This window comes from Mobula birostris, chromosome 1, assembly GCF_030028105.1.
Source record: "Mobula birostris isolate sMobBir1 chromosome 1, sMobBir1.hap1, whole genome shotgun sequence".
Taxonomy (NCBI): Eukaryota; Metazoa; Chordata; class Chondrichthyes; order Myliobatiformes; family Myliobatidae; genus Mobula; species Mobula birostris.
In genome coordinates this window covers 239,021,192-239,040,685 of record NC_092370.1, presented here as the reverse complement: position 1 = coordinate 239,040,685, position 19,494 = coordinate 239,021,192, and the positions used below count along the sequence as shown (strand labels likewise).

The following is a 19,494-nucleotide window of genomic DNA, read 5'->3' as shown; positions in this document are numbered from 1 at the left end:
GCACAAGCACACGGTAGTGTACAGGTTAGTGTAACACTATTACACCTTGGGACGTTGGAGCTCAATTCTGGCGTCAACTGTAAGGAGTCTGTACGTCCTACCCGTGAACGCGTGTGTTCCTCCAGGCGCTCCTGTTTCCTCACACATTCCAAAGATGTACTTGGTTAATTGGGCATTGTAAATTGTCCTATGGTTAGGCTAGGGTTAAACAGGTGAGTTGCTGAGTGGAGTGGCTCATCGGGCCGGGAGGACCTGTTCTGCACAGTACCTCGAAATAAAATGCATGCTATGCACAGGTAGAATGAAACACAACAACAGTACGAAGTTAAAGTGACACTCCGGCTGCCACAAAGAGCAGGTCGACAACACTCTCCTCAACACACATATTATTCTGAGCTTTGTCACAGGAAGAGATAGCTGGAGAGTCAGGAAAAGATTAGATGTGCTCAAAGACACCTTGAAGAAATGTGAGGGAGGAGAACAGTGCAATGATTAGAAGCCCATCTATGTGGCAAACAAAGGAATAACACAAATGAAACTGTTTTCATTCTGAACAGAGAAGATTTCAGCAGGAGCAAGTCAGCATTTCTTAATTCTGTGAAAGCTGGGGCGTAGCCAGAGTTAGAAATACAGAAAGTAATTTGCAGGTAAGGGTAAACTACCCTTATAGGAAATGCAGCATGTTATTTACTTGTTTATTACTTGGAAACAGGTTCTATTTAGGGCTGTTAATTAATCTACATTAGTGCACATGAATAATGAGCACCTCTGCTTCATCCGCAAAAAGCAGAATCTCCCAGTGGCCACTTTAATTTCTCTTCATGTTCCAAAATGTCATCCATGGCCTTCTCTTCTGCCATGATGAGGCCACTTTCAGGGTGGAGGAGGCAGCCTCCAAGCTGGTAATTTCCCCTCCCCTCCCCTCCCTGTTCCCGCTTCTTCTATTCCCTACTCTGACCTCCTACCTCTTCTCCTGGTGCCCCTCCCACTTTCCTTTTCTTTGCTCATCCACTCTCCACTCTCATCAGATTCTTCCTCTAGACTTTTGCCTCTTCCCACACCTCCCAGCTTCTTACTTCATTCCCCCTTTCCCTACCCAACTGATTTCACTTATCACTTTTCAGATTGTACTCCTTTTCCTTCCCCCAACTTTTTACTCTGGCATCTTCCCCCTTCCTTTCCAGTCCTAATGAAGGGTCTTGGCCCAAAACGTCAACTGTTTATTCATTACCATAGATGCTGCCTTTCCTGCAGAGTTCCTCCAGCGGTTTGTGTGCTGCTGCTCCGGATTTCCAGCATCTGCAGAATTGCTTGTGTTTATAAAATGCAAGTTAATGATTCTTTTCTTGGGAAAAAATTCAGATTACTTCTGCATTTTAAAGAGGGAAAATTCAAAAATGAATGTTCTACAACTGTAAAACAAATATTCTACGCCCTGTAATGAACACTGACATGATGCGTGGTTGTGAATATCTCCTGGAAAACTGGGGCAACAGCCTCGCTATTGTAGATCCTGCAGGTGTCCAAGCTGTGACTCCCTACAGCCAAGGAAAAGCAGACAGAGTTGTGCCGCATCTCTCCTTTCCTTCCTCTTGGTTAGGAGGGTGAAGAACGGGTGAGAATAGAATTATGAAATATAGTAACAGCAAGGAAACCCGGCCAGTGCATCCCTGCTGGTTGTCAGGTAATAGCAACCTCTCATGTGTTGGAAATCTTGTATGCTTTGGTTTCGTTCAGCATTCTTAATTTTTAAAACTATTAACAAAATGTTCCAACCCTTTGCTGGGATGAACAACTTCCTTGCAGTTGTCCAATCTAACCATTCACCATCTTGAAAGCTTTACTTTCACTGACATTAGGTGTGCTCCTTTGTTTAGTAAAAAATACTCCTTAACAGCATTTAGGTTTCTGCTCCCAAGAACTGCCTAAAAGCATAAACATTTGATTTACATCAATAACTTTCCTCCTGTGACATGATAAACTACTTAATAATAAGAGCTATCAAACAACTGAACTACACAGAGGTTATGATGGCAAGCAGTTTTCATTTGGCCATTCAAAAGTTCTGGTACTCTGCTGTTGTCTAGCACTGTGATTAACTCACAATTATTTCAATTGATCCTATTGCATTAATGGAATTTATTTTTCAGTTTAGTTCCCTTGACCCATGGATTAAAACACTTGTTCTTGAGTAAAATGTATTCATGTAGGTGTCAACTAGTAAATTACTACAAATAGAGAATTTATATTACATTAATAGGGATCCGAATTTACTCAGAGTGGCTTAAAAGTGCACAACAGTAAGGTAAGCTGTAACACACCCTGGCTGCATGATTTACTTACCCTATAACAAAACAAACTGGCTGTGATTGCAAACTGGTTTTAAATTTTACTATCAATGTTTTATGATATGATTTTATACCCATGATACCCAATATTTCAGTATATGAGCAGAGAAAGGGTGAACATAATCAAAACAACAAACAGTTAACATTTCTCTCTATAATGCTTTATCCTGCTTGGAAGGTTGCTCACCAAGCCTGGAGGTTAGGTCGCAAGCATTTCGTCACCAGTGCACAGTTTGTTGTCCAGTGCTCACGTTTATTGTGCCGACAACAATCTGGCCCTTAACACCCAGAAGACCAAGGAGATCATTGTGGACTTCAGGCATGCTAGGAGCCACACTCACATCCCCATCTACATCAACGGAGCTGTAGTGGAGCATGTATCAAGCTTCAAATTCCTTGGTGTCCACATTTCCGAGGATCTCACCTGGTCCCTGAATTCCTCCATCCTGGTGCAGCTGTAACGAAACTCAATTTCCTTCGGGATCAATAAAATATGTCTATGTCTATGTCTGATCAAAAAGGCACAACAGCGCCTTTATTTCCTGCGGAGCATGAAGAAAGCTCACCTCTGTCCCAGGATACTGACGGACTTTTACCACTATACCATTGAGAGCATACTCACCAACTGCATCTCTGTGTGGTATGGCAATTGTCCCGTATCAGACCGCAAAGCACTCCAGCGTGTGGTGAAAACTGCCCAGTGGATTATCGGCACCCAATTGCCCACCATTGAGAACATCTACCATAAATGCTGCCTGGGCAGGGCAAAAAGCATTATCAGGGATGCAACTCACCCTAACCATGGACTTTTTACTCTCGTCCCATCCAGTAGGCACTACAGGAGCCTCTGCACACGCACCAGCAGGCACAGGAAGAGCTTCTTCCCTGAAGCTGTGACACTGCTGAACCTCTCATCACAGCGCTAAGCAGTATTGCATCGTACTGTACTGTCTCAGTACTTCTATATTTGTGTGCTGTAGTGCTTTTTTATTCGCAGTTATTTTGTAAATAATACTATTCTTCGCATTTCTGGTCAGATGCTAAATGCATTTCATTGGCTTTGTATCTGTACTCGACACAATGACAATAAAGTTGAATCTAATCTATAAACGCGAGCACTCGGCAGAAACAACACTCAATTGCGCACAGATGATGTCACCTTGGTTGGTGACAAAACATTTGCCGCCTAACCTCCAGGCTCAGCAAACAACCCTACAAACAAGCAGTCAACCAAAATCTTCTTTCATTTCAACTGTTTTATCATGTATACTGATACAACTTTTAAAAGGTCTTTCTTACAAGCTAGCATTTGATTACATTTCCTAAAGGCTCAGCAAAAACAGCAAATCCTTTGAGGAAAAACATTTTAGGTTGCCTTGCCTGACAGCAGCCGCTTATGCCTTGTAATCAGCAAATAAATTTTTACTGTCTACATCAGTAATTTACTATAAAGACATAATCCTTAATGAGCACATTTATGCGCAAGTTTTTATTACAGTAATTTGTTGAACAAAGTGATTTAGTATCAACTCTAATACTACCTAGCAGGAAAGATATGTAATCGTTTCTCAAATACTGTTCTATTTTATTTATCTATACATTTACATATTATTTGTGCAGAAAAACCTTGATTATTTTCATTAGCTTGATCATCATTATTCAGAAGACCAACTCCAACAAAGCCAATGTTGTCATCACTGCAAAGAACAGACCCACAAGGTTTCTCTAATTTCAGGCCCTCCCCAGGTGACAGCAGAGTTCCATTCCAGTTCACAGCTTGTAACCCAGATAGTGTGGAAGTTCAAAATGGCTTAAGGCAGAAGATGCCTGCAAACAGTCTCCCAAACACCTGTTCATATGTACAGTGAGTACACATGTCAGATATTCAACCTGTAATACCTGTATTACTCTGGAAATCCAGAGTAACACACCAAAAAAATGCTAGAGGAACTCAGCAGGTCAGGTAGCATCTATGGAGAGGAAAAAATAGTTGATGTTTCGGGACAACTCTTGGCCTGCTGGAGTTGCTCCAGCATTTTGTGTGTGTTACAATGGAATCCAAGTCACCTTTCCCAATCTGGGGAAAAGAATTCAAAGACGAGAAAATCTGCTGGAAATCCAAACACACACAAAATGCCGGAGGAACCCAGCATATATGAAGAGTAAACAGTTGAAGTTTTGAGCTGAGACCCTTCATCAAGACTGGCAGAAAAGAATCCAAGTACAGCTCTGGTGCAGGAACTAGCTCCAAAACTGAATCAGGATCCAGCTTTGCAAGTACTAGAGATCTGAACACAGCTTTACTTTGATCTGTAAGATCCAGATAATAATAATTAAACTTATCTGCTAATAATTCTAACTAATCAAGTGTTGATGAAAGGTCTGATAAATGGTCACTGAGCTGAAACATTAATTCAGATTCTCTCTCCATGTGTTACCTGAACATCTCCTGCATTTTCTGTTCTTAATTTCAAAATTATAGTATCAGAGTTTGTCGCTTTTCATTTAATCATTTAAGTTCTGTTGTAAAATTCCATGCCGAACAAAAACTGAACTTGAACACTACTAGTTGAGATACCAACTTTTGGATCCATTCGAGCAGAGGTTCCCAACCTGAGGTCCACAGACCCCTTGGTTAATGGTAGGTATCCACGGAATTAAAGAAGGGTTGGGAACCCCTGTATTAGAGGGATACAGGTAGTTAGAAAATAAGGAGTTCAAGTTGTAAAGGATACAAAATACATGATGAATTTAATCAGGTGTAGCCACACAACTATCTGCCTCAGATCTAAGAAATCCTAATAAAAACAATGGGGCACCACAGTGGCATAGCAGTCAGCGTGATGCTACTTCAGCTTGGGGCGTTGGGTTTGGAGTTTAATTCCAACATAATCTGTAAGAAGTTTATAAGTCCTTCCTGTGAGTGCATTTCCTCCCACTGTCAAAAGACATACCAGTTAATAGCTCATTGCAAGTTAACCTATGATTAGGAAAGGGTTAAATAGGTGAGCTTCTGGGCAGTGCAGCTCATTGGACTGGAAGAGCCTGTTCTGCACTGTATAAATAAATAAATGAATAAATAAAATACTCCAAACGAACATACTCAGTTCATGGTTTGTTTTTTTTTTTAGATTATGAGGACACGTAGTCCTCTTTTATTGTCATTTAGTAATGCATGCATTAAGAAATGACACAATATACCATAAATGACAGGATTTTATTCAAAGTTATACAACCCAGGTGTGTCAAGAGGTGATGTGATAGAGGACTACAAGATGATAAGAGGCATAGATACAGTAGAGTGCCAGAATGTTTTTCCCAGGGCGGAAATGGCTCGTATGAGACAGCATAATTTTAAGGTAACTGGAAGAAAATATAGTGGGGGGGGGGGGGGAGGACATCAGAGGTAGTGCTTTTTTTTTTAAACATACACACACACACACACACACACACACACACACAGAGAGCGGTGGGTAGTAGTAGAGATAGATACAGTTAAGGACATAAAAGAGATCCTTAGATAGGCATATTGATGGAAGTAAAATGGAGGGCTCTGTGGCAGGGAAGGAAAAGATTGATCCTTGAGTTGGTTAAACGTTCAGTACAAAATCGTGGGCTAAATGGTCTGTACGGTTCTATTTTAAGTGCAACAATGTGCAACTCGGTCCATCAGTACATTTCTGCAGAGAATTATTTTTCTACAACTATTTTCTGTCTGCATCAGCTTGTTTGCCTCCTGTGATGCATTTATGTTTCTTCACGTTTGTCCCTATTTCGTGTAATTTGTTGTACCACACTGCTTGACACTTTGAATTCTTTTCATGTTACACGAGTGGACTTCACCACTGCACTCACCTCACATATGAATGTGAACATGGCACTTTCTTGCAGCTGCTTTTAGTAGGATTCCCAAATAACATTTTTATTTATCTAATGCATACCTTGCAAGCCTTACAACCAAAAGAGTCATTTTAAACTGCATCACTGTTAGAGGCTATTTGACAGTCAACTTGCAAGTCCCACAGACATCAAAATGAGATGAGGGGCCATTTCAGCAGGTGGATGCAGTGACTGATTTGGAAGTTGTGGCTAAAACGCAAAGTAATTTTGAGTATTCATGTTCTGCCTTTCACAGTTCCAGTATAAAAACAACTTTGCAGGTTAGTCAACATAGGTGGAAAGTGAAACAAAAAATGTCATAGACCCGTCACATTCACAGCTTCTCTTTCTACAGATGTTACCCAACCTGTTGAGCTTTTCTAGCATTTTCTGTTTACTTCAGATTTTCAGCATCTGCAGTTTTAGCTTTACCGATTTTCACAGTTCTAACATGTTCATCTGCATTTCATTCTCCAACTGTCACCTGGAGAACCTTGGGGACCATTCTGTCACGAACACTCCACTTATTCTTTCCAATAATCCCTTCATGTTAAAAAGCACACTTCTTTTCTCATTTCTCCCGCTCTAATGAAGTGTCTGGGTGGTGACACATCTCTAACAAAGAAGGTGTAAGGTGCTCCTTCCCTCTGCTAGCCTGCAGGTCACCCTTGGTAACAAGATGCAGTGCCTGATTAGTGACCCTCCCCCCAAAACCAGAGTTGCGTGAAGCCACAGGAGCAGGTTGGTGGATAGTTGTATGAGCAGCTGGTGCACACCACAAGTCCATAGGTGGAATCAAAGGTTGAGCATCCAAAGCAGAATCGTCGCTATTGGCTTTTATCTTGTTCTTCTCAATTCTATTGTCAGGGTCAACAGGAAAGAAATAGATTGGTATGCAACCACTGATGCCAGGCAGACAATCTCTGAAGATTATTGGTAATGGCTGGCGTCTCCCATCTTGTAAAGACACTGCCCAGAAGGCAAAGGCAAACCACTTCTATAGAAAAATGTGCCAAGACCAATCATGGTCAAATGACACGACACATAATGATGATGAATGAATGAAGTGTCACTGACTTGGAACATCAATTTCATTTCCCTCTCCGCAGATGCTGCCTGACCTGCTAAATATTTACAGCACCTGCTGCCTTCATTTCACAACATCTACTCCTAACTCTTCTCCAGGTAGGGACTTTCCACCTGAACATGGAGGTAGTCTTTCCAAACAGTATGACAACCCATCAGGCACTCTTAGCCCTCACCTTAATTGTCAATCATGAAATCAAAATAAGTTTACTGCATTGAAAGGAGGTCTCAAAAAATCCTGTACATATTCATCAGAAGGAAAATGAGCCTTCGAGTACTGGAAACTAACCTGGACAAGTTGACATTTTACACCAGTTCAAAATCGAAAGTAAATTTATTATGAAAGAACATATGTCACCATACAGTATACTACCCTGAGGGGGTGTGTGGGGTGTCCATAGAGGGTTGACTTCTCTGGTGAAGGGACTTGTCATGTCGATTCTGGGCAACTCACTCCCCTTTGGTCCCTGCTGGACACTGAGCTCTCACCTGTGGCTCCAAGTAGCTGTTTGCAAGCAACAGCAGCCACACCCTGGTACACCGCTTCCATCGGCAAGCTAAACCAGGTGAGGGAAGCAGGTGGCCTCGTATCCTGGTGAGACATGCCTGTCCTAACATGTGAAGTCAGCTCCAGCAGACCGAGCACATGAGATCTACAGTGAGATCCAACTGCCAAGATGGCAGTACTGCAAGGCTTTGTGGAGAGCAAAGGGCATGACAAGGCACAGAAGACATCATGCTCATCCACTGCAACCAAGGAAGACTCCAGTTTGACTCACTTGTTCGTACCACTAGGCCTGGTGCAGTGACTTTTTAAACTTTGAAACTCCCCTGCACAGGTTTCCTGTCATCACTGGACTCTATGGACAACCACCACTAACCCTAGATTCACTTTTTTGTGGGAATTCACAGTGACTACAAAGAAACACAATAGTCAATGAAAAACACACACAAAGACGAACAAATATCTAATTGCAAAAGACAACACACTGCGCAAATGCAAAGAGAAAAGAAAAACAAAATAGTAATAAATAAGCAATAGAGTACATGAGTTGAGTTCTTAAAAGTGAATCCATAGGTAGAATCATAGGTTGAGCATACAAAGTAGAATCATCGTTATTGACTTTTATCTTGTTTTCCTCAATTCTATTGTAAGGGTCAACAGGAAAGAAGAGTTCTTTGTGGACTGATTTCTCAAGATCTGTGAGACACTGAGTGCCACGGATCACTGAAATGTAGAATTTACCTCCTTCATACTAACAAATTGTCAATGGTTGCATGAGAGCTACATTTGGATATGAACAGCACTTTATCAATGGAAAAACACATTGAGGCTTCTTGCAGTTTTAAGAGGATTCCCTGTATGCCAGCCTTCAGCATTATTATGCAGAGCACCTATAGCACTTGACTTCATTATTGCTTCATTAATTGGTCTTGCAAAGTCCATAATAGTGCACAAACTAGTTAATTGAATTAGATAATACGGAATTCAGGTGATTTCACTGTTGGCTTGCTAGAAATTACAACTCTAATTGTGTTATATACTGAAATACTTGCAAGCACTGAAGGCAGAAATGGAAACAGGCCAATGAATCCCTCGAGCCTTGAAACACAAAATGTAAAAATATAGATGTGTGTCAGTTGACCTCAACTGCTTTATGTGCTTATGATTTCCCCATGCAATCCCGTCTAAAAATGGCCAAAGTGGAACAAGATCTAGTATTGCAAAATACTGACTAAGCAATCAAATTCTAGGTATTATGGGGAGAAACCAACTAGTTTCTGCAGTAATTACCTACATCAGAAAACTAAACCAAACATATTGTATCAATTATACACAAATGCTTTCTAATTTTTCCACTGTCATAGTGTTAATTATACAATCTTTCTCAATTTAGTTCTGTTGTAGATGCCTTTCGATTTTTTAATGGTTTCAGTGGCTCCAAGAGCAGAGTGTGAGTGTGAGTGTTTTTAATTGTAAGACAAAAGTATCCCTTTGTGACCTGAACCAGATATTGATGTCTTTCGTGTGCTCACTTCAATTTCTCAGAATAGGGAATAAGCAATCATTAGTGAGAAAGGGCTGCGACAAATGAGTGAATTGTTATACTTCACCACAAAATGATCTCAGGAACAGCAGTTGTGATCAAATTCCCTTAATCCAATCAATCAGCAGAACTTAACCTTGCAAAATAACGAATATGTCACTCTCACTGCAGCAATGGATCATTTTAATTGACCTAGGCATCGTGACTTTCAACTGTCCTCCAGTTGCGCTACTCCTTTGTCTTTTCAGGCATAGCGCTTCCTCATTTACAAACCTGCCTGCATCCTTCTGTGTCTCTAAACAGCAGGAGATAAGAGACCAGTGCAGAACAGCACAACATAATAGGCAGAAACTATTTACCAGTCACTGAAGGCAGGAGATCATGTACTCAGAGGCCACAGTCAATCTCAAAAATTTACCTGCCTAATCCCTCAAAATTCTTATCCATTGATTAACTAATGGGGAAAAAAACTGTCACAAAAAAAAAACACAACAGAAAATCTGCAGATCCTGGAAATCCAAGCAACATACACAAAATGCTGGAGGAACTCAGCAGGCCAGGCAGCACGTATGGAAAAAAGTATAGTCGACTTTTCAGGCAGAGATCCTTACACAGAATTTTTTTAATTGTGGGAGGAGTGTAGGGTTGTTGAGGGAAGGGGCTAGTCATAGTGAATGAGAGAGAAAAATTCCAAAAGCTTCTGCATGCGATAAAAGTTATAATTTTACTTTAAGTACTATTATTTTATTTATATGATTTTATTACAATTACTTTCTAGTTCTGATGAAGAGTCACTGACCTGAAACGTTGTTTCTTTCCACAGATGCTGTCTGACTTGCTGAGATTTGGGGTGGTACGATAATTGGTTAGCACAACACTTTACAGTACCACTGACACGGGTTCAATTCCCGCCACCGAGTTTGTACATTCTTCCCATGACCGAATGGGTTTCCTCTAGGTGCTCTGGTTTCCTCCCACGGTCTAAAGATGTCCCAGTTGGTAGGTTAACTGGTTATCATAAATTGTGGCATGATTAGGCTAGGGTTAAATCTGGGGTTGCTGGGTGATACAGCATAAAGGGGTGGAAGGGCCTATTACACGCTCTAGCTCAATAAATAAATATATAAATGAAATTTACACAGCATTTTCTGTTATTTCAGATTCCCAGCATGTATAGGTTTTGCTGGTCTGTATCTTATTAATCCTTTTGTTAGGATTAACCCACTGAGCAAAATAGCTTCTCTATATTAATTAATCTTTTAATGTACCGTTTAAATCACCCACAGCTCACCCTGAACTCAAAAGTATATTACACAGTTTTCACAATTTGACATCTGTGAACGTAACAAAATAGAACAGTAGGAGACTTCTATTTAATGAAATAATACCTGGTTGTTCTGGATTCCCCCAAGAGCTAAAATAGCATCTTAGTATTTATCCTTTCAAGTCCAATCAGGGTTGAATATATCTTGAGAACACCACCTCTAATTTTCCATACTTCAATGAGTATGGGTCAACCCTACTGAAATGTACAGTATCAATCTGAAATTAATCTGCATTTGTGCTTCTTTTAAGCCTATTCCCAAAACTAGATGCAATGAGGTCAGCAAAGATTCTGTTTAAATGAAGTATTAGTTTTACACTCAAACGCTTGGGATACAATAATTAGTGTTTCAGTAGTCTTTCCAATTACTTCTTACATTTATTGCTACTCAATTTTCACTAATCTCTTATACTACATGAACGTTGCCAAAAGACCAGCATTTTCTGCAGATCTCTGAATGCCTTAGTAAGGACAGGCAGCAACACTTTGCCACAATTATTCTCAACACTGGTGCTCCACAGGGTTGCATCCTCAAACCCCGCCTTACAACCTATACACTCATGACTAAGTGATTAAATTCTGCTCTAACTCCATCTAAAAGTTTGAAGGTGATATTACCATGGTGGCTCATAACTCAGATAAAAATGAGTTGGATTACGTGAAGAAAAGAGCCTAGTCATGTGTTGTCATGACAAAAATTTTTCCCTTAATGTCAGCAAAACAGAAGAGTTGCTTTTTGAATTCCAGAAAGGGGGCAGTGCACATGTTCCAATCTACATCAACTATGCTGAGCTTGAGAGGTTTGAGAACTTCAAGGTTCCATGAGTGAACGTTGTTTGTTCTGGCCCCATAATATTAAACATCATAACCAAAAAAGCTCACCAATGTTTCCATTTCCTCAGGATGCTAAAATCCATTGGCATGTCCCCCAACCAATTTTAAAAATTGGTGCACCATAAAAAGCATCTTAAATGGATGATATGGATGCAACCATTCTGCCCATAACTACAAGAAACTGCACAGAGTTGTGGACTTAGCTCAGCACATCATGGAAACCTGCCTCCTGTCCATGGACTTTGATGCTTCAGCAAAGCAGTTAGCATAGTCAAAGACACCACCTACTCAGAAATTCCCTCTTCTCTCCTCTCCCATCGGCCAGAGGATACAAAAACCTGAAAGCACATACCACCAGGCACCAAGACTGCTTCTAACCCGCTGTTATAAGGCCACTGAAAGCATCCCTGGTACGATAAGATGGACTGTTGATCTTAAAAATCTACCTCATTATGATCTTACACTTTATTGTTGACCTGCACTGTACTTTTTCTGTAGCTGTTGCACTTTATTCTTATTGTTCTTCTTGTTATTGTTTTTCCCTTGGACTGTGTAATGAATTGATTTGTCTGTACAGTAAACAAGGGAAGTCTTCACTGTACCTTGGTACAGGTTAAAGTAATAAACTAATTCCAAGCCACTGCACAGGTCAGTTAAAATTCAGCCACATTGCTGTAGCTCTGAAGTCACTTGTTACATTGATAGCCAGGAGGGCCATTTTGTTGAAGTGGAAGGACACGTCAGCTCCCACTTTGTCACAATGGTTCTCTCAAGAGATGCTATGTCTTAGTTTGGAGAAAATTAGAAGTCGAACTTTTGAACCTTTATTTGATTTTGAGAAAAGATGGGGTTCATTTGCTCATTATTATCATTTGAGTTAATTGATAAGATTTTCTCCACGATCTACTTGTAAATTTCTGGTATTTTTTTTATCTTGCTGGCGGTTTGATGTTTATCTTTAGAAGCTTTTTGTATGACGCATGACTCCGGGGTTGTACACCCAATGGGGCTTTTTTCCTCCCCACTTTTCTGCTTAGTAGGGTTTTTTTATTATCACAAAAATTTTTCAATCTTTACAATAATGTTTTTTTTCCTTGAGACATTGTAAGTGTTGCTTACTTCAATGTACTCGTGTTATTTTTTGAATAATAATAATAAAAAGATTTGAAAAGAAAGTAAAATGCGTAGCATAGGTAAACAGTAAACAGCTTGGTGTCCTAGTCATGAGATCTCAGTGGAGGTAGGACCCAGTTTGGCAGTCCTAGTCCTGATGCTCCTGTATCTTCTTCCTGATGGCAGTATGTCAAGAATATTCTGGGATAGACGGTAGGGATCCTCAACAATGTTTCAATAAGTGTCACAAATAGGGAGGAGGGAGACCCCAGTGATCCTCAGCAGTTTTTACTATCCTCTGCAGGGTCTCGTGGTCTGATGCCTTGCAGCTTCCGTACCACGCAATGATGTAGCCAGACAGGACCCTCTCAATGGTGTTCCTGTAGAAAGCTGTTGGAATGGGGGAGTGGAGCCTTGTACACTTCAATCTCCTCAAAGTGTGGACACTGCTGTGCCTCTTAGATTTTTGTTATAATTTTGAGTTTCCATCTACTGGGCTTATATTACCAATACACTGTCATTTAGCAAACTTGAATACCAGGTCCCTACTCAAGCCACTAATATCGTGAATGGTGGAAGTCTCAGTACAGACCTACTCTAAATCTGCTCATCGATACTCTCTGCTTCCCATTAAGCAGGAATAGTTCACCAGGCAAAGTGATACAATTGGAATTCTGTAAAGGCAAAATCATGAAACATGGCTAAAATAAAAAAATTATACAGGTTAGATGGCAGTTATCGTCTCTGAACCACAGTCAAATTTTACCAGAGTTCCTCAATAATCATTGTCCTTGCAACGGACAGAAATGCAATTACAAAGGACACAGGAACATACTAGGACAGTGGTACCCAGCATGGGGCAAGGGGTCTAAGAGACTTTACAAAAGGAAAGAGAGTTGGTTCACAAAAATTAAAATGAAAGAGTAAAAATGGAGTCAACAATCTGGCTACTCCACTTGGACATTTACAGGGTTCACAAACTTTCTAGCACCACCGTAAATACAGACTGCATGTGAAAAATAGCTTTTGAAATGGCCGCCAGCTGACTGTTGAAAGAGGGATCTTCTTCGGATAAATTCAGATCATCTTCACATTAGCCATTACTGTTTGGTATCATGCAGCATCCTTCAACAATTTGCAAAAGCTACTGCAAACTGCCAGGTGAGCAGAAAGGATCACTGGCTGCAGGCTACGATCGCTGCAGGCCTTACCTGTGTCCAGGACAAAGAAACAGGCAGAGAAAAATCACTGGGAACACTACCCATCTGCAAACTGCCTTTTCCAAAAGCTCCCTTCTGGAAAGTGCTATAGGGCTATTAAAACAAAAACTTCACACCATCTTAAAAGTTTCTTCCCTCAGGCAGTTAATCTGATCGACCATTCTAGTTAGCCACACAACTTCCTCCTTCTATTCCCTTAGTTACTAGTAAACACTTTAAACCACTTCTTATAAATACTGTTTACATTGTAAATGCATGCTGGTATTTATATATTTATGCATATTTTATTCTATATCTATACTTTAACTTCTGACTTTTTTAAATATATAATTCTTTATCATTGTTGAATGTTGCTTTTGGTTACATGCTGCACCCTGATCAACACACCTAATACATATGGCAAATAAGGTTGTTCCTTGATGAACATTTAACTATTGCTATACAAGGTCAACTTACCTGGATGAGTTTATAAAAGTATGCATATTGGCGAGCTGTGTTTTTATACTGACTAAAGACGTCATGGATGGCTTGTGTTGACTGGAGGTAACGTACTTCTTCCTCTTCAAAGTATAAAGGGGTATGGTACTCCATAGGTAAAGTCTTAATGTAGGGCAACCAGAAGGAATCAGGGTTCAATCGTTCACAAAGCAGGTGAAATGCTAGGGTGATATTTCCCATGGCTTGCAGAATCCGGTCCTGGGAATACACTGGTCCTAGACATCAAGTAAAGTAAAAAGTTCAGGCTGGTTTCAATTCTCTAATAAGAAAGCCATTACTTAACCTCCAAAATTTCCCCATAAGTCATAAGAGCAAAATTAGGTCATTCAGTCCATTAAATTTGCTCCACCATTCCATCATGGCTGATTCATTAACCACTTCAACCCCATTTAGCTGCCTTCTCCCAGGAACCTTTGACGCCCCGACTAATCAAGAACCTATCAGCCTCCACTTTAAATACACCCAATGACTTGGCCTCTACAGCCATCTGTGGTAATGAATTTCACAGATTAACCACCCTTTGACAAAAGCAGGGGGTTCCAAGCACAGAACAAACAGGAGAAAAATCTGCAAATGCTGGAAATCCGAGCAACACACACAAAATGCTGGAGGAACATCAACCATTCTATTATCCTAGATGCTGCCTGGCCTGCTGAATTCCTCCAGCATTTTGTGTGTGTTTCCAAGTGGGGGTCCACAGAACCCTTGCTTAACAGTATTCATCCATGGTATGAAACAGGTTGGAAACTCCTGGACTAAAGAAATTACCACTGGAATAAAAATGTAGAAAGCTAGTTTTTTTAAAATTTAGCTGCTGCAGTCTGAGCATCACATGTTAGAAACCATTAAGAGTATGAAAGTTTAGAAGGATGTTTCATTTCCACATTACCCATAAATAAGATGTACTCAAGTCTCACTTTAAGAAATAATTTCTTAGAAGGAAAACAAAATTGGTTTCAGAATCCTAAAGAGCTTTATTTACAGTATTTCCAACTGCATCATCGTCTGGTACACAGGAACTGCAAGGCATCTGACCACCAGTCTCTAGAAAGGATTGCTGAGAGGATCACAGTGTCTGTCTTTCACCCATCCAAGATATTTATTCGGAAAACTGCGTATGCAGGGTCCTTATCATTGTCAATGATCCCTCCCAATATACCACAATTTCTTACCTCTAACATCAGGTAGGAGAAATCGTAGGATTAGGACAAGGACTGTTTGGACTGGAAACAGCTTCTTCCCCCAGCCTATAAGACTACTCATCTCCCTGCTACTACCCATGTCTCATCATGTATGAAGTACCAGTAGTGTTATACTGTTTAATTCTTAAATTGTGTTGTAAATGCAACTTAAAGGCAGTGTCATTCTTTGGGACGGCATGGTAGTATAGTGGTTAGCACAACGCTTTACGGTACCAGCCACCAGTGTTCAATTCCCACTGCAACCTGTAAGGAGTTTGTATCTTCTCCCTGTGACTGTGTGGGTTTACCTCCTACAGTCCTGAGAAATACCAGTTTGTAGATTAACTGGTCACTGTAAATTGTCCTGTGATTAGGTTAGGATTATATTGGGGGATTACTGGGCAACATGACTCGAAGCGTCGGAGGGGCCTGTTCCGAGGTGCATCTCAATAAGTAAATAAATTATCTGGAATGGTTTCAGTTTTTGGACTTGTTATTAGATTGACAGCTTTCAGGGAGTGTGGGTGGGGATGTTATACAAGAGGAATTCAGGGATACTGGTGAATGAAATGATGATCTACCCATTTAAATTTCTAATATTATAAATCAGAAAGGCCCACTTCACATTTCAACAAATGGGGCAGCACATACAGTTCTTTAATAATAATTAAATGACTTAGCTATTTGAGTTCCACTCTCATTTTTATTTCTGCAATGTTGTCAATACTGTGGTGTTTCAACAGGAGTTACAATTCTGAATGAAAGGGTCAGTCTTCTCAGTGTTTATTCCCAGAGGAGATCCACTGTACTGACAACTGAAAAAAAACTTTACCCATGGAGGACACTTGCGTAATGAGTGAGCCCTCACCCAACTAATTCAGTAAAACCAAGAAGATTTACCATTTTAAATTGCTAGTGAAAAGGGAAAAAAAATCAATTATTCAGTCAATAAATACTCATTTATGGCATCTAAAAGTGAATTGAATAGGCACTAGAGGGAAAATCATTTATAGGGCTATGGAGTAAGAAGTGGAATTCCTCTGCTGCACACATCAAAGTTGCTGGTGGACACAGCAGGCCAGGCAGCATCTCTAGGAAGAGGTACAGTCGACGTTTCGGGCCGAGACCCTTCGTCAAGACTAACCGAAGGAAGAGCTAGTAAGAGATTTGAAAGTGGGAGGGGGAGGGGAGATCCAAAATGATAAGAGAAGACAGGAGGTGGAGGGATGGAGCCAAGAGCTGGACAGGTGATTGGCAAAAGGGATATGAGAGGATTGTGGGACAGGACACACCCATTCACACCCATTCCTCTGCTAGTTGTTTTCCTAAACTTGGAGCTGGCACAGATTTGATGGGTTGAATGACTGATAATATACACAATTTTAGAGCTGTGGGGGTAAAAATAATTCCACATGATAGTTTCAAAAGGGTTTAAATAATAAAATACCAAAGTTTTAGAGAATTACACACTCGTCAGAACAGCTATGGAAATCTGGCTGATGCCAATAATTTAATTTTAAAACCCGTAACATTAAATTTTCTACACGAGTGAAATTAACACACTTCATCTTTATTTACACACAAATGCTACAAAAACCCAAGGGGAAAGCAGGCAGGTGTTTAAATTTGGAATTCAAAAAACTACTGCAGGAGTTGAAAGGGTTGTGGAGGGCTATGTTCCAGGTGCAGGTCTATGGGACAAGGCAGATTAATATTTTGGCGCAGACCAGATGTGCCAAAGGGCCTGTTTCTGTGCCCTAGTGTTCTATGACTATAACTGCTTCACTACTGAAACCTGGCTTTCAAAGATGCTTTAACTGATTGATGCCTCAATGTCAGCCACTTCATGAAAACTACTTTCAACAAATTTCAAAGATAAGCTTATATTTAGATAACATCAGATGTACTTGGAATACCTTTTAAGCATTCTCACCTAGCAATGCAAATGTGGTTGAGCAGGAAAATATGGTCTATCAACTGGGGTATGGAAAGTTTCTACAAACAATATGTGAGTTAACGCATGAACTGCCTTTGCTGAGAACAATATTGCCATGGCCACAGTTCTTTAAACAAAGCTGCATGCAAATTTTCAAATAATGGTATTGTTACTTGCCCTGGCTAAGACACCCCACATTAGCTTTAAGCATAGGAGCAATGCCTGGAACTTGAATGCAGGAGCCATCTTTCTCCTAATACATAAAAAGTCTTTTGCATTCACCAAGTCAAAGCCAACCATCAAGTACCTATATGCACTAATCCTATTTATTCTCCACCATTCCCAGATGCTCCAGTTTCTTCCCATGTCCCAACCTGAGCACCTTTGAGACTCTGAAGGAAACTGGAGCACCCAGGGTAAACCCCACAAGAATGTTCAAACTCCATACTGACAGCAAGATACAAAAACCTGAAAGCACATACCACCAGGCACAAGAACAACTTCTATGCCACTGTTATAAAACTACTGAAATGTTGTCTAGTACCATAAGAAGGACTCTTGACCTTACAATCTACCACATTATGTCCTTGCACCCTACTGTCGAACTGCACTGCACTCTCTCTAACACTTCCTTCTGCATTATGTTATTGCTTTCCTTTGTACTATCCCAATGCACCGTTGCAATGAAATGATCGGTATGGATGGCATGCAAGACAAAGTTTTACACTGTAACTTGGTGCACGTGACAATAATAAACATTTACCACTTGTACCCTCGAGCAAGATTGAACTAGTTAGTGGTGCATTGGAATGGCCCATGGTGGAACAGACCTGGAAAGCTATTACACAGCAACATTAACTTAATAAGCACCAACTAATCTGCATGAAGCACTGACATTGGAGAGGGTTCAAAGGTGGCTCAGGAAAATTATTTTGGGAAAGGTTTGTCACACGAGTTGCGTTTGATGGCTCTGGGCCTGTACTCACTGGAGTTCAGAAGACTGAAGGGTGACCTTATTGAATCCCATCGAATGTTGAAAGGCCTAGAGACAGTGGATGTGCAGAGTATGTTGCTTATGATGGGGGGATCCCAAAAGCAGAGGACACAGCCTCAGAATAAAGGGGTGTCCTTTTAGACCAGAGATGAGGAGGAGTTTCTTTAGCCAGAGACTAGGGAATTTGTGGAATTCATTGCTACAGTTGACTGTGGATGCCAAGTCTTTAGGTATACTTAAGGCAGAGGTTGATTAGTCAGGACAGGAAGAAGGCAGGAGATTAGGTCTGAGAGGGAAAATGGATCAGCCATGGTGAAATGGCAGATCAGATCAATGAGCCAAAAAGTCTAATTCTGCTCTGAAATCTTATGGTCCAATCTCTTACCTGACCAACCAAAATACAAGTTAGAGGCAAAATCTCTCGGACTAACTTTCAATTGATATGTACTTCAAAAATGACTAAATATCTGAAAAGAATAAATCACAGGTAATCATAGGAAAATTTACTTACATTACTAAATTATGACCTACCTAGTATAGAATTTTTAGCAGATTCAACCGTCATCAGCATTTTCCGAGGGATCCACAGGAAAAGTTCTTCTGCCTGAAAACAAAGAATCACATTACCATGGCTATACTGATAAATGCACAAGTACATCGCTAATCATGTTATACTACCTACAGTCAACAACTCAAAAAGGCTCAAAATAGAAGCAAAACTCAAAGCACATTATAGCAAGCATATGCAATTAATTCTTACCAAAAGCATAAGCAACACAGTAATATTTAGCAACAATTACACGCATGTTTTTGCATATCTTTGGAAAACAGAAGTGTGGCATTAAATTGCTGCTTTCACCAACTGTCACCTTCAATATGCGACAGGAGTAAATCCATTCTAACTGCTTTCAAAGTCTAGCTGAAATAGTAGAGGAAAGCAAATCGTGATGGCTCTATTTTACATATAACTGTTTTTCATCATTTCGCGTGATACTACATTAATAACAAATAGGTGCTGCCTTACTCAGCATTT

At 40.3% G+C, this 19,494-nt stretch overlaps 1 protein-coding gene across 2 annotated transcripts in view; it reads right to left on the bottom strand.

The window, feature by feature from the left end:
* Positions 1-19,494, bottom strand: part of setd3 (SET domain containing 3, actin histidine methyltransferase) — a 158,398-nt gene that overhangs the window by 94,853 nt on the left and 44,051 nt on the right. For both annotated transcript variants that reach the window (XM_072274308.1, XM_072274318.1), the window contains exons 5-6: positions 18,993-19,065; positions 14,309-14,565 (exon numbers count right to left, since the gene is read on the bottom strand). In XM_072274308.1, the coding sequence (XP_072130409.1) occupies positions 14,309-14,565; positions 18,993-19,065 (330 nt within the window). The remainder of the gene's footprint in view (positions 1-14,308; positions 14,566-18,992; positions 19,066-19,494) is intronic.